The sequence below is a fragment of the Oncorhynchus tshawytscha genome, linkage group LG12, assembly GCF_018296145.1.
Source record: "Oncorhynchus tshawytscha isolate Ot180627B linkage group LG12, Otsh_v2.0, whole genome shotgun sequence".
Lineage (NCBI taxonomy): Eukaryota > Metazoa > Chordata > Actinopteri > Salmoniformes > Salmonidae > Oncorhynchus > Oncorhynchus tshawytscha.
This window is the reverse complement of record NC_056440.1, coordinates 64070353-64082292: the sequence shown is the minus strand read 5'-3', so window position 1 is coordinate 64082292 and position 11940 is coordinate 64070353. Positions and strand designations below refer to the sequence as shown.

The 11940-nt window shown below is 50.3% G+C and overlaps 1 protein-coding gene across 1 annotated transcript in view; it reads right to left on the bottom strand.

Annotated features, from left to right (window-relative positions):
* Nucleotides 1-1003: 1003 nt before the first annotated feature.
* hcn4 (hyperpolarization activated cyclic nucleotide-gated potassium channel 4) overlaps nucleotides 1004-11940 on the bottom strand; it is an 86076-nt gene continuing 75139 nt past the window's right edge. Inside the window, exons 7-8 of the mRNA XM_042330893.1 lie at nucleotides 5509-5673; nucleotides 1004-2981 (exon numbers count right to left, since the gene is read on the bottom strand). Coding sequence (XP_042186827.1) covers nucleotides 1018-2981; nucleotides 5509-5673 — 2129 coding nt within the window. The 3' untranslated portion in view covers nucleotides 1004-1017. The remainder of the gene's footprint in view (nucleotides 2982-5508; nucleotides 5674-11940) is intronic.

Sequence of the window (11940 nt, the reverse complement as noted above, 5' to 3'; positions counted from 1 at the left end):
TCTTACCTTGCATTATACTCCTCTCCCTCTCTTTCTCTATCTCTCTTAAACACACAGACACACACTCAAACACACACTCACACTCAGTCACTATCACACACACATAAATGCATACACTCTGTCCACTAGCACACAGATTGCAGGGCTCAACTTGTCCTTGTCCATCCAAAACATTTGCGGCATGATGAGCTTGGAAGACAAAGTGAATTTGTTAGGACAGGGTTGAGGACACTGCAGGAAGCCTATCACTAACACATCATACTTGATGTCTGTCTCACTACAGGGATGGAGGGCCTGTAGCCCACTCAACACCCCCCAATATTACGACAATACAACAATGACACACAGGCCAAAGAGGAGGCAGATTGATCACCCCAGAGGAAAGTCTTTTTGGTTTCCTAAAATCTCTTCTCCACCTCGGAAGGTTTCGTAAAGTCTATACAGTGGATAAATAAGTAATCTAATCGATAATAGATGATTAAGGATCAACAATATGTGATCCTGTATGGGATGAAAAAATAAGTCAGTCTGCTCTTATTGAAGCATGTATTTTTCTGCTGAAAAGGTTGATTCTGTTCTTTTAAAACACACAAAAAAGCATCTATACATGCAGGTATTAGTGCATAGGTTCCTGCAAAAAAGTACTATTGTGTTGTCCATCTAACCATCAAACCCAACCCCATCATATGAATTTGGCATAGTTAGAAACAAAGAAATGACCATCTCTTAAATGGATATCATTTTCTGTTCACACCCTCCTGTCCCTTGATTAGCATATCTTTTAAATATATTTCTATGTATATACGTATGAATAAAAAAGGGAGAAACAAAACAAAAACAAAGAAAGGGTAGTTGTCTAGGGAGCTTGAAGTTACCTGGTTAAGTGTCATCTTTTAAATCACAGTAATATTAAGAACGTGGAAATGATAACGATTAGAACACAGTGAAGCCTAGAAGAGAATGACATCATACAGGAAGATCGTTTGTGTACTAGTCCAGGGAGGGTGTGATCAAACCTCACAAATTGGAGGTTAGTTTGGAGCGGACAGGTTCTAGTTCAGAGTGGGCTGCCGAGCCTTTCCGTGGCGGCAGGGCCGGGGAGGCCACGGGGGACTGAGTCTGGTGTTGCAGGTGTCCTGGAGACATCTGGGCAGGGACAGGAGGAGTCATGTGCCCTGGCACCGAGCTACAGGGTTTTGGAACTAGGATGGGGGAGGTGTAGGGCGAGGAGAAGCAGTATCCTGGCTCCATGGAGGAGCATGGGGGCGAGGTGCGAGGGGGTGAGGAGCGTGGGGGCGAGGTGCGAGGGGGTGAGGAGCGTGGGAGGGAGGAGTATCCCATGGCCTGGGTCACATCCTGGGGCAGGGAGATGTTAGAACAGGACAATAGTTTCATATCCTCAGAGAAGCTGCCCAGCCCCAGCAGAGACTCACTGCCGGCTGCGTGCTGCTGGCTGGGGAGGGAGGTCTGGGGCATGAGCAGAGAGCTGTGGGACCCTGTGGCACTGGATGAGTCACTGTAGTGGAAAGTCCTTCCTGTGACTGGGCTTTGGACCGTGGGGCTAGGCCCCAGGGGGGTGTAGCAGGGCGAGCCGTTAGCTGAGCCGTACTGGGCCAACGAGGCCAGGGCAGACCTCTCCAGGGACAGCTGAGGGACCAGGCCAGACTGGAGGCCTGCCAGGCTGAACTGGGCCAGGGGAGAAGGGGAGCCCTCTGGGGCCTGCTGGGTGGAGGAGGAGGATGGGGAGCCTGGAGGGGGGAGGTGGTAGAACCCACTAGGAGTCCTACCCCCGCCGGCAAACTGCTGCAGGGAGCCCACCTGTGGAGGCTTGGGGGGCAGCTGGCTGTGGAGCAGCTGACAGGGGTTAATGTTGCCGGATGAACCAGTGGACTGGGGGCTGATACTACAACCAGAACTAGAGGTACCCAGAACTCCAATTGTCATTCCACCTGTAGCCCCTCCCATTGCCCCTCCCATTGCCCCTCCTATATGCCCTCCCATTGCTCCACCAGTAGCTCCTATATGTCCTCCACTAGTTCCTCTAATGTGCCCACCACTAGCCCCTCCTGAGTACCCCCCAGTGGCTCCTCCTATATGTACTCCAGTAGTATATCCTTCTATAGACCCACGTCTACCCCAACCAGTGGCCCTTCTTATTGTCCCACCCGTGGCCCCCTCAGCAACCCCTCCTATTTCACCTCCGGTAGTGCCTCCTGAAGACCAACCTGTAGCTCCCCCTGTTGCTCCACCCATCTCTGTCCCCACGGCTCCCTCCATGACTCCCTGCTGGAAGAGGGCAGCGAGAGGCGGGGTGGTGCAGCGGAATGGCTGCTGCGTCTGGGGCTGTGAGTGTAGCTGGGCCGTGCTCTGTGCCGTGCTGTGGGAGGGAGAGCCCCCGGAGGAGGAGAAAGGTCCAAAGGGAAAGGCCCCGGTAGACCCAGGCTGAGTTCCACTGCTGCTGGACGCCTGCTGACTGGAGCTGGCTGCCCCTGACCCCTGAGTCGTGTGGTGGGCCCGGAAGGAGGCCAGCAGGGCTGTGTCCATCCCAGAGCAGTGCAGTTTAGATGGGGTGCTGGAGGGGGAGTCAGGTCCCATGGAGGAGGTGGGCGCTGACGTGTGGAACTTCTTCAGCCGGCCGGTTGGAGGATCCTGGAGGTTCCTGGAGCCCAGGACCGTGACCGGCGGGCGGAAGAGCGCGGCTGGGAGGTGGGGAAGGTGGGGGTGGTGCGTCAAGGCGATGGCAACAGAGGTGGTGGCGGCAGCAGCCTGCAGGGGTGCCTGGATGAGGGGAGCCCAGATGACGGGGGTGTGCCCCGGAGACGGGGGCTGAGGCGGAGGAATGTTCTGCAGGAGGTGGGCGCAGGTGGCCATGTCTCTGTCATGCTGCACAATCTGCTGGATGATCTCGTTCTCCTGGTAGTTGAGAACGCCGGAGCTCAGGTCGTGCTGCACCTTGTGCTGCAGGAGGGAGTTCTTCTTCCCTGTGAGACAGACAGGCAGACAGACAGGCAGACAGACAGGCAGACAGAGGGAGGGACCAGACAGACAGACAGACAGACAGACAGACAGACAGACAGACAGACAGACAGACAGACAGACAGACAGACAGACAGACAGACAGACAGACAGACAGACAGACAGACAGACAGACAGACAGACAGAAACAGTACAATTAGCTGGATTGTCCAGTTAGTTAGTTAAACACTCTGGAATTGCATCTGATTTAGAGAGACATTTTTCCACTATACAGTTAGCCACACACTGACTGGCCCTACTGCACAATAACCAGCTACATCATAATCACCCCTGATCCTGTGAACAAGCAACACATTTGCCAACAAAGGCCACTGAGTGTTACTGAGTTTTAGCCCCTAGGCTGCACATTGACTATTAAAGGGCGTCAGAATGGCTGTGATCAGCCTACTCCCAGACTCCTCTTTGATTCCTATGTCACACGGTTGCTGCATTCTGAAGCACTTCTCCCTAACAGCACCGAGCACAAGGACAGAGCTTGAAAAGAGAATCCCTGGCTGAAATTTTCGATGAAAGAGGGAGACGGAGAGAGAGAGGGGGACGGGGACGTAGCCTACCAAGGGGAATAACACAGAGGAAGCATGATAGTTCCAGCAGGCTGTGTATGTGTTTGTTTGACTAGCTCTTACTGTGGAGCCGTAGATAAGAGGCAAAGTGAATGCAGATGAAACACGGCTCTGAACGGGGACATGGCTGACTGATATGGAAAGAATGAGGGGCTGGTCAGTGTTCACACTAACGTCAGTGATTTCACAGTGTAGGGCAGTGGTCCTCCGCTGTCATTGGATGGCCAGAGCTCCATGGCCAGTGGTGGAGGGGTCAGGGGTCAGCCACTCACCAGATTACAGAGACAGGATGGGGATGGCCTGAAATAGCTCTCTGTGACAAGACAAGCTAAGTAACAAAAAGTTGAATTCAACTCTGGCCCTATCTGTCTTGGGTGGACATGCCAGCAGTTCTAAAGGACTAATCCTGAAAAGCTGGTGCTATGTGGTGCGATTGAAATCGTACAGTACCCGCACTCTCAGCTCGCTACTGTCAATGCAATTAGGCCCAGATCAATCTCTCTCCATTTCAGATATGAGAGGCTGGCGATTAGAGGGAGCAGTGCTGGGGGCTGTCTCTCGGTCCGCCCTGACCCCGACGCCGCTCGCACGCCGCCGTAGCAGGCCCAGCTCTGATCCGATTGCACAGGGTCCATTAAGACAGTAATTAATTAGTAGGGCATCGCGGTGTGAATGACTTCATTATGCAGGAGGGCTGGGGAAAGGTGAACACCATCTATTCACAACATGCAGACACAAAGGCATCAGGACCAGGAGAGGTTGATATCGGAGGCAGGAGGCTTTCCCTCATCGCTTCAAAGCAGCCATTTTCACCAAAGAGCCCCTTGCCTGCAGCCATTGTTCAACATTTCATTAGAGACATACCCAAGGCCGTAATGAAGCATGCACAGATAGTTCAGTTATGATCGAGGCGTGTTGACATTGATTGTGAAACTTTTATTTGTCTGGGCTGGCTGAGAACTGAATGAAGTGTCATATCAGTGTACACGTCACTGAAGTGGTGCTAGAATGAAAATAACCAGTATTCTATGTACTTAACTACTGTATCCAAACACCTACCTCCCCTGTTCTTCAGGGCCAATACAACAGATGTGAGATGATCCATTCTCTTACTGTTAGCATCGAACATTCTATCTGTCACTGTCTGTTATGTAAATTCTATATTACTAACTAAACTAAATACACTACTTTTCACTAGGTCAACTAGGTGAGCTATATATAGTGAGTTCCTCACCACCACCATGGGGTTTTCCTCTCTTTAACTTACATCACTCTCCCTGCCTGGAGAGATTATCACATGAGATGATAAAACAATATCCTGTAGAATAGAGAGAGTTGTCTCCTCTCTTCTCTCTGCTGTGCCCATCCGTCCCTCCTCCCTGGCAGCCAGGGCCCATGGTGCCAGATGTGTGGAGGCCAGCGTGGGAGGGGTGGAGACATCTGAGCTAATATGACATATCTGTTTGCCTGGCCTACTGGTCCAATTGGCCCTGAGCAGGTCACTAACATACACAAACACTGACTGCACGGCCTCCTCTCCTCTTTGCTGGCTGCTCACTTAGCTGGAAACAGCTCCCCTCCAGAGGATTCCTCAGCTGTGGCACATCTGTGTTTGATTCTGGGACAGACACCTCCATGTACAGTACAGTGACTGGCAGCTGACTCACTTTGTAATTTACTCAGCCAATCCATATCCATTTACTACATCACGTTTCATTTGTTCCATCCGGGATTTTAACCAGTGGCAATCTAGTACAGAGTGCTACCTGGGGACTGTAACACGTCTTTGAATACATTCATACTTCACAATACTTGACAATGGAGAGGCGGATGGTTGGCTGTAACGATCAGCTCAATTACAGTGACACATATGGAGTTGAAAGTCATGTTGTGCTATGTAGTCTCTTACCTATGCGGTCCAGCCGGTCCAGAGCCACGGTCTCGAAGGCCCGTCTCATCATGGGGTACTCTTCCAGGACCTCGTTGAAGTTGTCCACAGACAGAGAGTACAGACGGCAGTAGGTGTCTGCTCTGACGCTGGCTGTTCTTCTACCCCGCGTCAACAGACAGATCTCTGCACAGGACACAGGAAGAGAGGAACGTCGACACGGCAGGATGACGTGTTCACTATGGTCAAGGTAGAGATCCTGTTGTCGTGTAGGGCTGATGCTATGCCAACGTTGGCCCACTTCTTATCACACGTCAGGGGAATCTCTGTGAAGGCTGACAGAACTATTAAGACTTAATGTTTCCTATGACATGTATCACCCCGACTGAATTCTCCCATGTGTGAACTAGACCTGAAGGGATTAGAACACGCTGCTGGGAAAAAAATAGATAAATATCACTATTGTCCCACTTACCGTTTATGATGACGAAGATGGGGAACAAACACGTGAACCGCTGAACCAGGGGTAGGCAGGTTCCAACTAGGCACCACACCTGACCAACTGAGCTAATTGATCAATTCAGTGAATGCCTAAATTCAACACACTTGGTCTTCCAGGTGAAAAACATGAAGTGCCTGCGGCCTCCAGGACCAGGGATTCTGTGTTGAACTTTTTCCCTCTCCTTTTTAGCATTACAAATGAGAATTTTCTGTAATCCACAGCTGAAGCACTAAATGCCATTTTCAAAGCTTAAAGGTCTGCTAGACCTCCTCTGTCATGCCAGATCAGGAGAATAATGTTCCATTTAACAGTCAGCCGTGCAGTGGAGCTCTGGCATCAACAGCACCCCTATGCCGTGTGCCTGCCGCGGGTGTGTGTGTTGTTTGTGTGTGAGTGTGTGTGAATTTACAGTATGCGTGCCATGTGCTTTTCTGTCACAATCACACACATCACACTTGTGGGCCACTCTCCAACTCTCACTTTCATCTACTCTCCAACTCTCAGTCCCAATCCCACGATAACACTTAGTCTTTCTCAGAAAAAGCCTTTTCCAACGCCACACTCTCCTTTTCAATTCTCAGTTGGTGCAAAATGAACTTCCTTTCTCCTGCTCCCTATGTAACATTTACTAGGAATCCCTCTTCCATCATATCACTTTGAATCTCACGTCTCACTAATCTGTTTCTCTCTCTCGCTCTCCTCCCCTCATACTGCCTCTCTGTGTATTGTACAGTGCATGGCGGGTTAGAGAGGATGAGGGCTTCTGCCTTCTCTCTAGTGCAGCCAGATACCCAGCCAGCCAAAGCCTCCTTGTCCCTGACCATGTCTGCCCTAATGAAAAACAACATGTGCAGCTCATCCTGTGTGTGTGTGTGTGTGTGTGTGAGGGGGAGTTGTGTGTGTCTGTGCTGCTGGGTAACCCCATTTGTGTGTTTGTGTGTGCTCCCAGGTCAGCTCTGGCTCGGGCCTGTGTTGGGGGTCTGTTTTCTGCAGGCCTGCTCTGCTCCCAGTAATCCCCTCTGGAGAGGAGTGTCCTGCCCTGCCTGGCTGTGTTAAATCCTTTTGCCTCGTGGCTTTCTGGCTGAAACCAGCACTGCTGAGATGAGACACTGAGCTGCAGAGCCTTTCTTCCGGCCTTATCTGCCTGTCTTAAGAGAAGAGGATGTAAAGCCCAGACTCTTAGCACTGGTACCTGAACTTTTACTGTAGAAGACCCAGCATGGAGCAATGAGTAGCAGCTAGAGCTCAAAGCTAAACAATGAGAGATTAACACTCAATCCTGGAGAACCAGGGATGAATGGAGGGACAAACCCTGCGACCCTGACAGAGGAACACTGAGTTGGATCCATGTCAGAACTAAAGATGAGTCATTATACATGGACGCCTAGTCATAAACTCAGCAAAAAAAAAGCTGATCGTCCTCGTAGTGGCAGACCATGTGTAACAACACCTGCACAGGATCGGTACATCCGAACATCACACTTGCGGGACAGGTACAAGATGGCAACAACAACTGCCCGAGTTACACCAGGAACGCACAATCCCTCCATCAGTGCTCAGACTGTACAAATAAGCTAAGAGAGGCTGGACTGAGGGCTTGTAGGCCTGTTGTAAGGCAGGTCCTCACCAGACATCACCGGCAACAAGGTTGCCTATGGGCACAAACCCACCATCGCTGGACCAGACAGGACTGGCAAAAAGTGCTCTTCACTGACGAGTCGAGGTTTTGTGATGGTCGGATTTGCGTTTATCGTCGAAGGAATGAGCGTTACACCGAGGCCTGTACTCTGGAGCGGGATCGATTTGGAGGTGGAGGGTCCATCATGGTCTGGGGCAGTGTGTCACAGCATCATCGGACTGAGCTTGTTGTCATTGCAGGCAATCTCAACACTGTGCGTTACAGGGAAGACATCCTCCTCCCTCATGTGGTACCCTTCCTGCAGGCTCATCCTGACATAACCCTCCAGCATGACAATGCCACCAGCCATACTGCTCGTTCTGTGTGTGATATCCTGCAAGACAGGAATGTCAGTGTTCTGCCATGGCCAGCGAGGAGCCCGGATCTCAATCCCATTGAGCACGTCTGGGACCTGTTGGATCAGAGGGTGAGGGCTAGGGCCATTCCCCCCAGAAATGTCTGGGAACTTGCAGGTGCCTTGGTGGAAGAGTGGGGTAACATCTCACAGCAAGAACTGGCAAATCTGGTGCAGTCCATGGAGATGCACTGTAGATTTAATGCAGCTGGTGACCACAGCAGATAATGAGTGTTACTTTTGATTTTGACCCCCCCTTTGTTCAGGGACATATTATTCAATTTCTGTTAGTCACATGTCTGTGGAACTTGTTCAGTTTGTCTCTGTTGTTGAATCTTGTTATGTTCATACAAATATTTACACGTTAAGTTTGCTGAAAATAAACGCAGTTGACAGTGAGAGGACATTTCTTTTTTTACTGAGTTTATTTGAGGAAATGTGTCGCTCCCTATCCATAGGTGTTATTGCTACTACTAATATAATATAATTGCTGTCAGCGTACGTAGGCTATGAAACTAACATTTATTCGATGGTGCATCTAAAGGCACTGTGACCTCTGTTCTATCCTGCTCAAGCACAAACCCCTCTTGGTAGTACATCATTAACAGTCAAATGATGTATGAATGGTTTAATCTCTACGCTGACTCACTTTTACAGTCTGACGCAATAGTACAACAATCCTGCATGAAACCACTGAACAGGCTTACTTTGTTCAGGTCTGTGTATATGATGTAGTGGCGTGTTTCCTGCTCTTTTTGGTAATCGTGCTGGAACACTTGTACAGCAACTTCAAGGAAGAAAATTGATTTCATAATTGGAGTGAAACGCATACAGTAACAACTGTCTACTACACTGTGTGCTTAGAGTGTATATGGAATTTCTCCAATTAAAATTGGATGTGAAATGGGAGAAACAGGAAGGATGCTGTGCACGACTCCAACACCGTCTTTAAGTGTGCCGGCGACACGACGGTGGTGGATCACCGACGACTGTGAGACAGCCTATAGGGAGGAGGTCATGGACCTGGCAGTGTGGCACCAGGACAACAACCTCTCCCTCAATGTGGGCAAAACAAAGGAACTTATTGCGGGCTGCATCGATGGGGCTGTAGTGGTGCGGTTCAAGAGCTTCAAGTTCCTCGGTGTCCACATCACTAAGGACCTATCATGGTCCAAACACACAAACACAGCCGTGAAGAGGGCACGACAACATCTCTTCCCACTAAGGACACTGAAAAGATTTGGCATGGGCCCTTAGATCCTCAAAATGTTATACAGCAGCACCATTGAGAGCATCTTGACTGGCAGCATCACCGCTGGCAACTGCTTGGCATCCAACCACAAGGTGCTACAGAGGGTAGTGCGTACGGCCCAGTACATCACTGGGGCCAAGCTTCCTGACATCCAGGACCTCTATACCAGGCAGAGTAAGGCCCTAAAAATGGTCAAAGACTCCAGCCACCCAAGTCATAGACTGTTCTCTCTGCTACCGTACGGCAAGCGGTCCTGAACAGCCTCTACCCCAAACCATAAGACTGCTGAACAGTTGATCAAATAGCCACCCAGACTATTTACAGTGACCCCTTTATTATGTTTTGTATCTTCCTTTGTTGCACGGACTCTCTTCATTTGATTTGCTGTTGTACAGTATGACCTTGGTTACACAACGCACATAACTGGCTGGCTCACATTGGAAGGGTTTGGGAAATTACTGGGAAATGATTGGGGTTGGTCTTGGGAAGACTCTGTGTGTGTGTCTGTGTCTGTGTATGTGTGTGTGTTCGTTTATGTGTGTGTATGAGCTGGGTCTCCCATGGTGAGGTATCAGTGTCCTCCGGCCTGGTCTGGGGAGCCTCACCTGGACTCTGGTTCTCTCCTGTCAGCTCCCATCTCCATCGCCCCTGGCAGCCCACAGGCCCTCTGAGAGGACACTCTCTAACCTTTGAAACATCGGCACCGGGCAGTCTGATTCCCCATGACACACCGCGCTCGCTCCCTCCCTCCCATCATTAGCATAGGGAAATACACACTGGCCTATGATGAGGAGAGGGGTCGGGGAGTGTCTGGTTTAGCCATCACCATAGCTGGTGTCATGTCACTTCTCTCTCTCCTTCTTCCTCCAATGCTAACAGCAGTAATTGACTTATACACTGTTGCTGTTAGATCTGTTTGATGCTGCATGGGGCTTAATACAAATGTTAACCGTGTAGCTCAGTGACTATAATACAGTCTTACAGAATAGATTCACTCAGTCCCTGACTCTTTTCCCTTCCCCGTTCCACCTTCTCTAGGAGGAGTGGTGAGGCTGTGTTAAAACGGGTTAAGGGGGCGAGAGGATTACCTGCGACTCCACTGCCAACCCTCTTCAATGACTCACTCAGTCAGGGCAGCCATTTGGCAGCTCTACAGTCTGCTTCTCCACAGAGACAGGGACTGAGACAAGGACAGGGACAGAGACACGAACTGAGACAGGGACAGAGACAAAGGACAGAGACAGGGACAGAGACAAGAGACACGGACTGAGACAGGGACAAGAGACAGGGACTGAGACAAGGACAGGGACAGAGACACGGACTGAGACAGGGACAGGAATGGGGACAGAGGCAAAGACAGGGACTGAGACAGGAATAGAGACATAGGCAGAGACAGGGCTCAGAGCAGAAGCCTGGGTACCAGAAAGCTCTTCTTTGCAGCCTGGACTTTAAGAGTCTAGAGATTAAGAGGAGCTGGCTCAGAGAGGACTAGCCTGAGCTCAGTTCAGGCACAAGATGACACGAGAGATTTCAGTCGGTACAGTTGATTCCTTCCTCCTCCACCACCCCCGCCCCCGCCCCCTCCCTCAACCCCGCCACAGCTCACTTGAAGGAAAAGTGATCAAAGTTGCCTCTTGATAAGCACCAGGGTCTGATGGACTTCTCCAGCCACGGGTCACTCTACTGATGTAACTGCACTATCCAGGAGAGCTGCAGTTCAACCAGTCACACAGTAATTACACAAGGATGACCTATACTAACACAGTAACACAGTCTGGGGAGGGAGGGGGTCTTCTAAATGCTGTCCAGATAGGAGAGTCTGAATGCAGCCCCACAGTGGCGGGGTGGTGTGTGTGTGTGAGCCCAGAGGAGAGACCCGTGAGTGGGCCTGGCTATGCTCCATGTGTCCTTTGGCTTGAATACTGCAGTCACATTATATGTCCACCTCCCCTGGATTGCTATATTTCTGCCCAGCACTCGAATCCACAACATGCCACACGCAATCCCCATATTAGGCTCTCCAGAGAAAGCTGATCCTACAGTTAGTTAACAGGAGCAGACTACTGAGCATATATTAATGCATACTGTTACTGATGACAAGCATGTACTGTACAGGACATTAATGAGCTTACACACATACATCTACAATATAGTCATCAATACAGAAAATGCACACATTCAGAGTGTCCACCCCCCTCTGCCCGTTGGTGTTTGTTTCTTGGAAATGCTCACTTTCTCTCATTCCTGTTTGGTAGGGTTGAGAGAGGGAGAGAGAGGGAGAGAGAGAGAGGGAGGGAGAAGGAGAGAGAGGGAGAGAGGGAGGGAGAAGGAGAGAGAGGGAGAGAGGGAGGGAGAGGGAGAGAGGGAGAGAGATAGAGAGAGGGAGAAGTGACATATCCCTGGTGTTCCTCTTACATCAATTCATTTCATGAATGACTAACTCATGTTTGGTAACAAACTCCCTATGGCTGCATGGTGGGCTTGGGTTGGTTGGCCTTGCCTCCCCGTGGAGCAGCCAGTCTGGTCCTGGATGCTAGGAATAGCTGCCGGATAATGGAGTCAAAACCTGCAAAGCCCAGCGCATCTAACGCGTTTGGGAGAAATAATTGCAGATCCAGGGCTTAAATATTTAATGCGAGGCAACCAGTTCCGTTCCAAAAACGGTG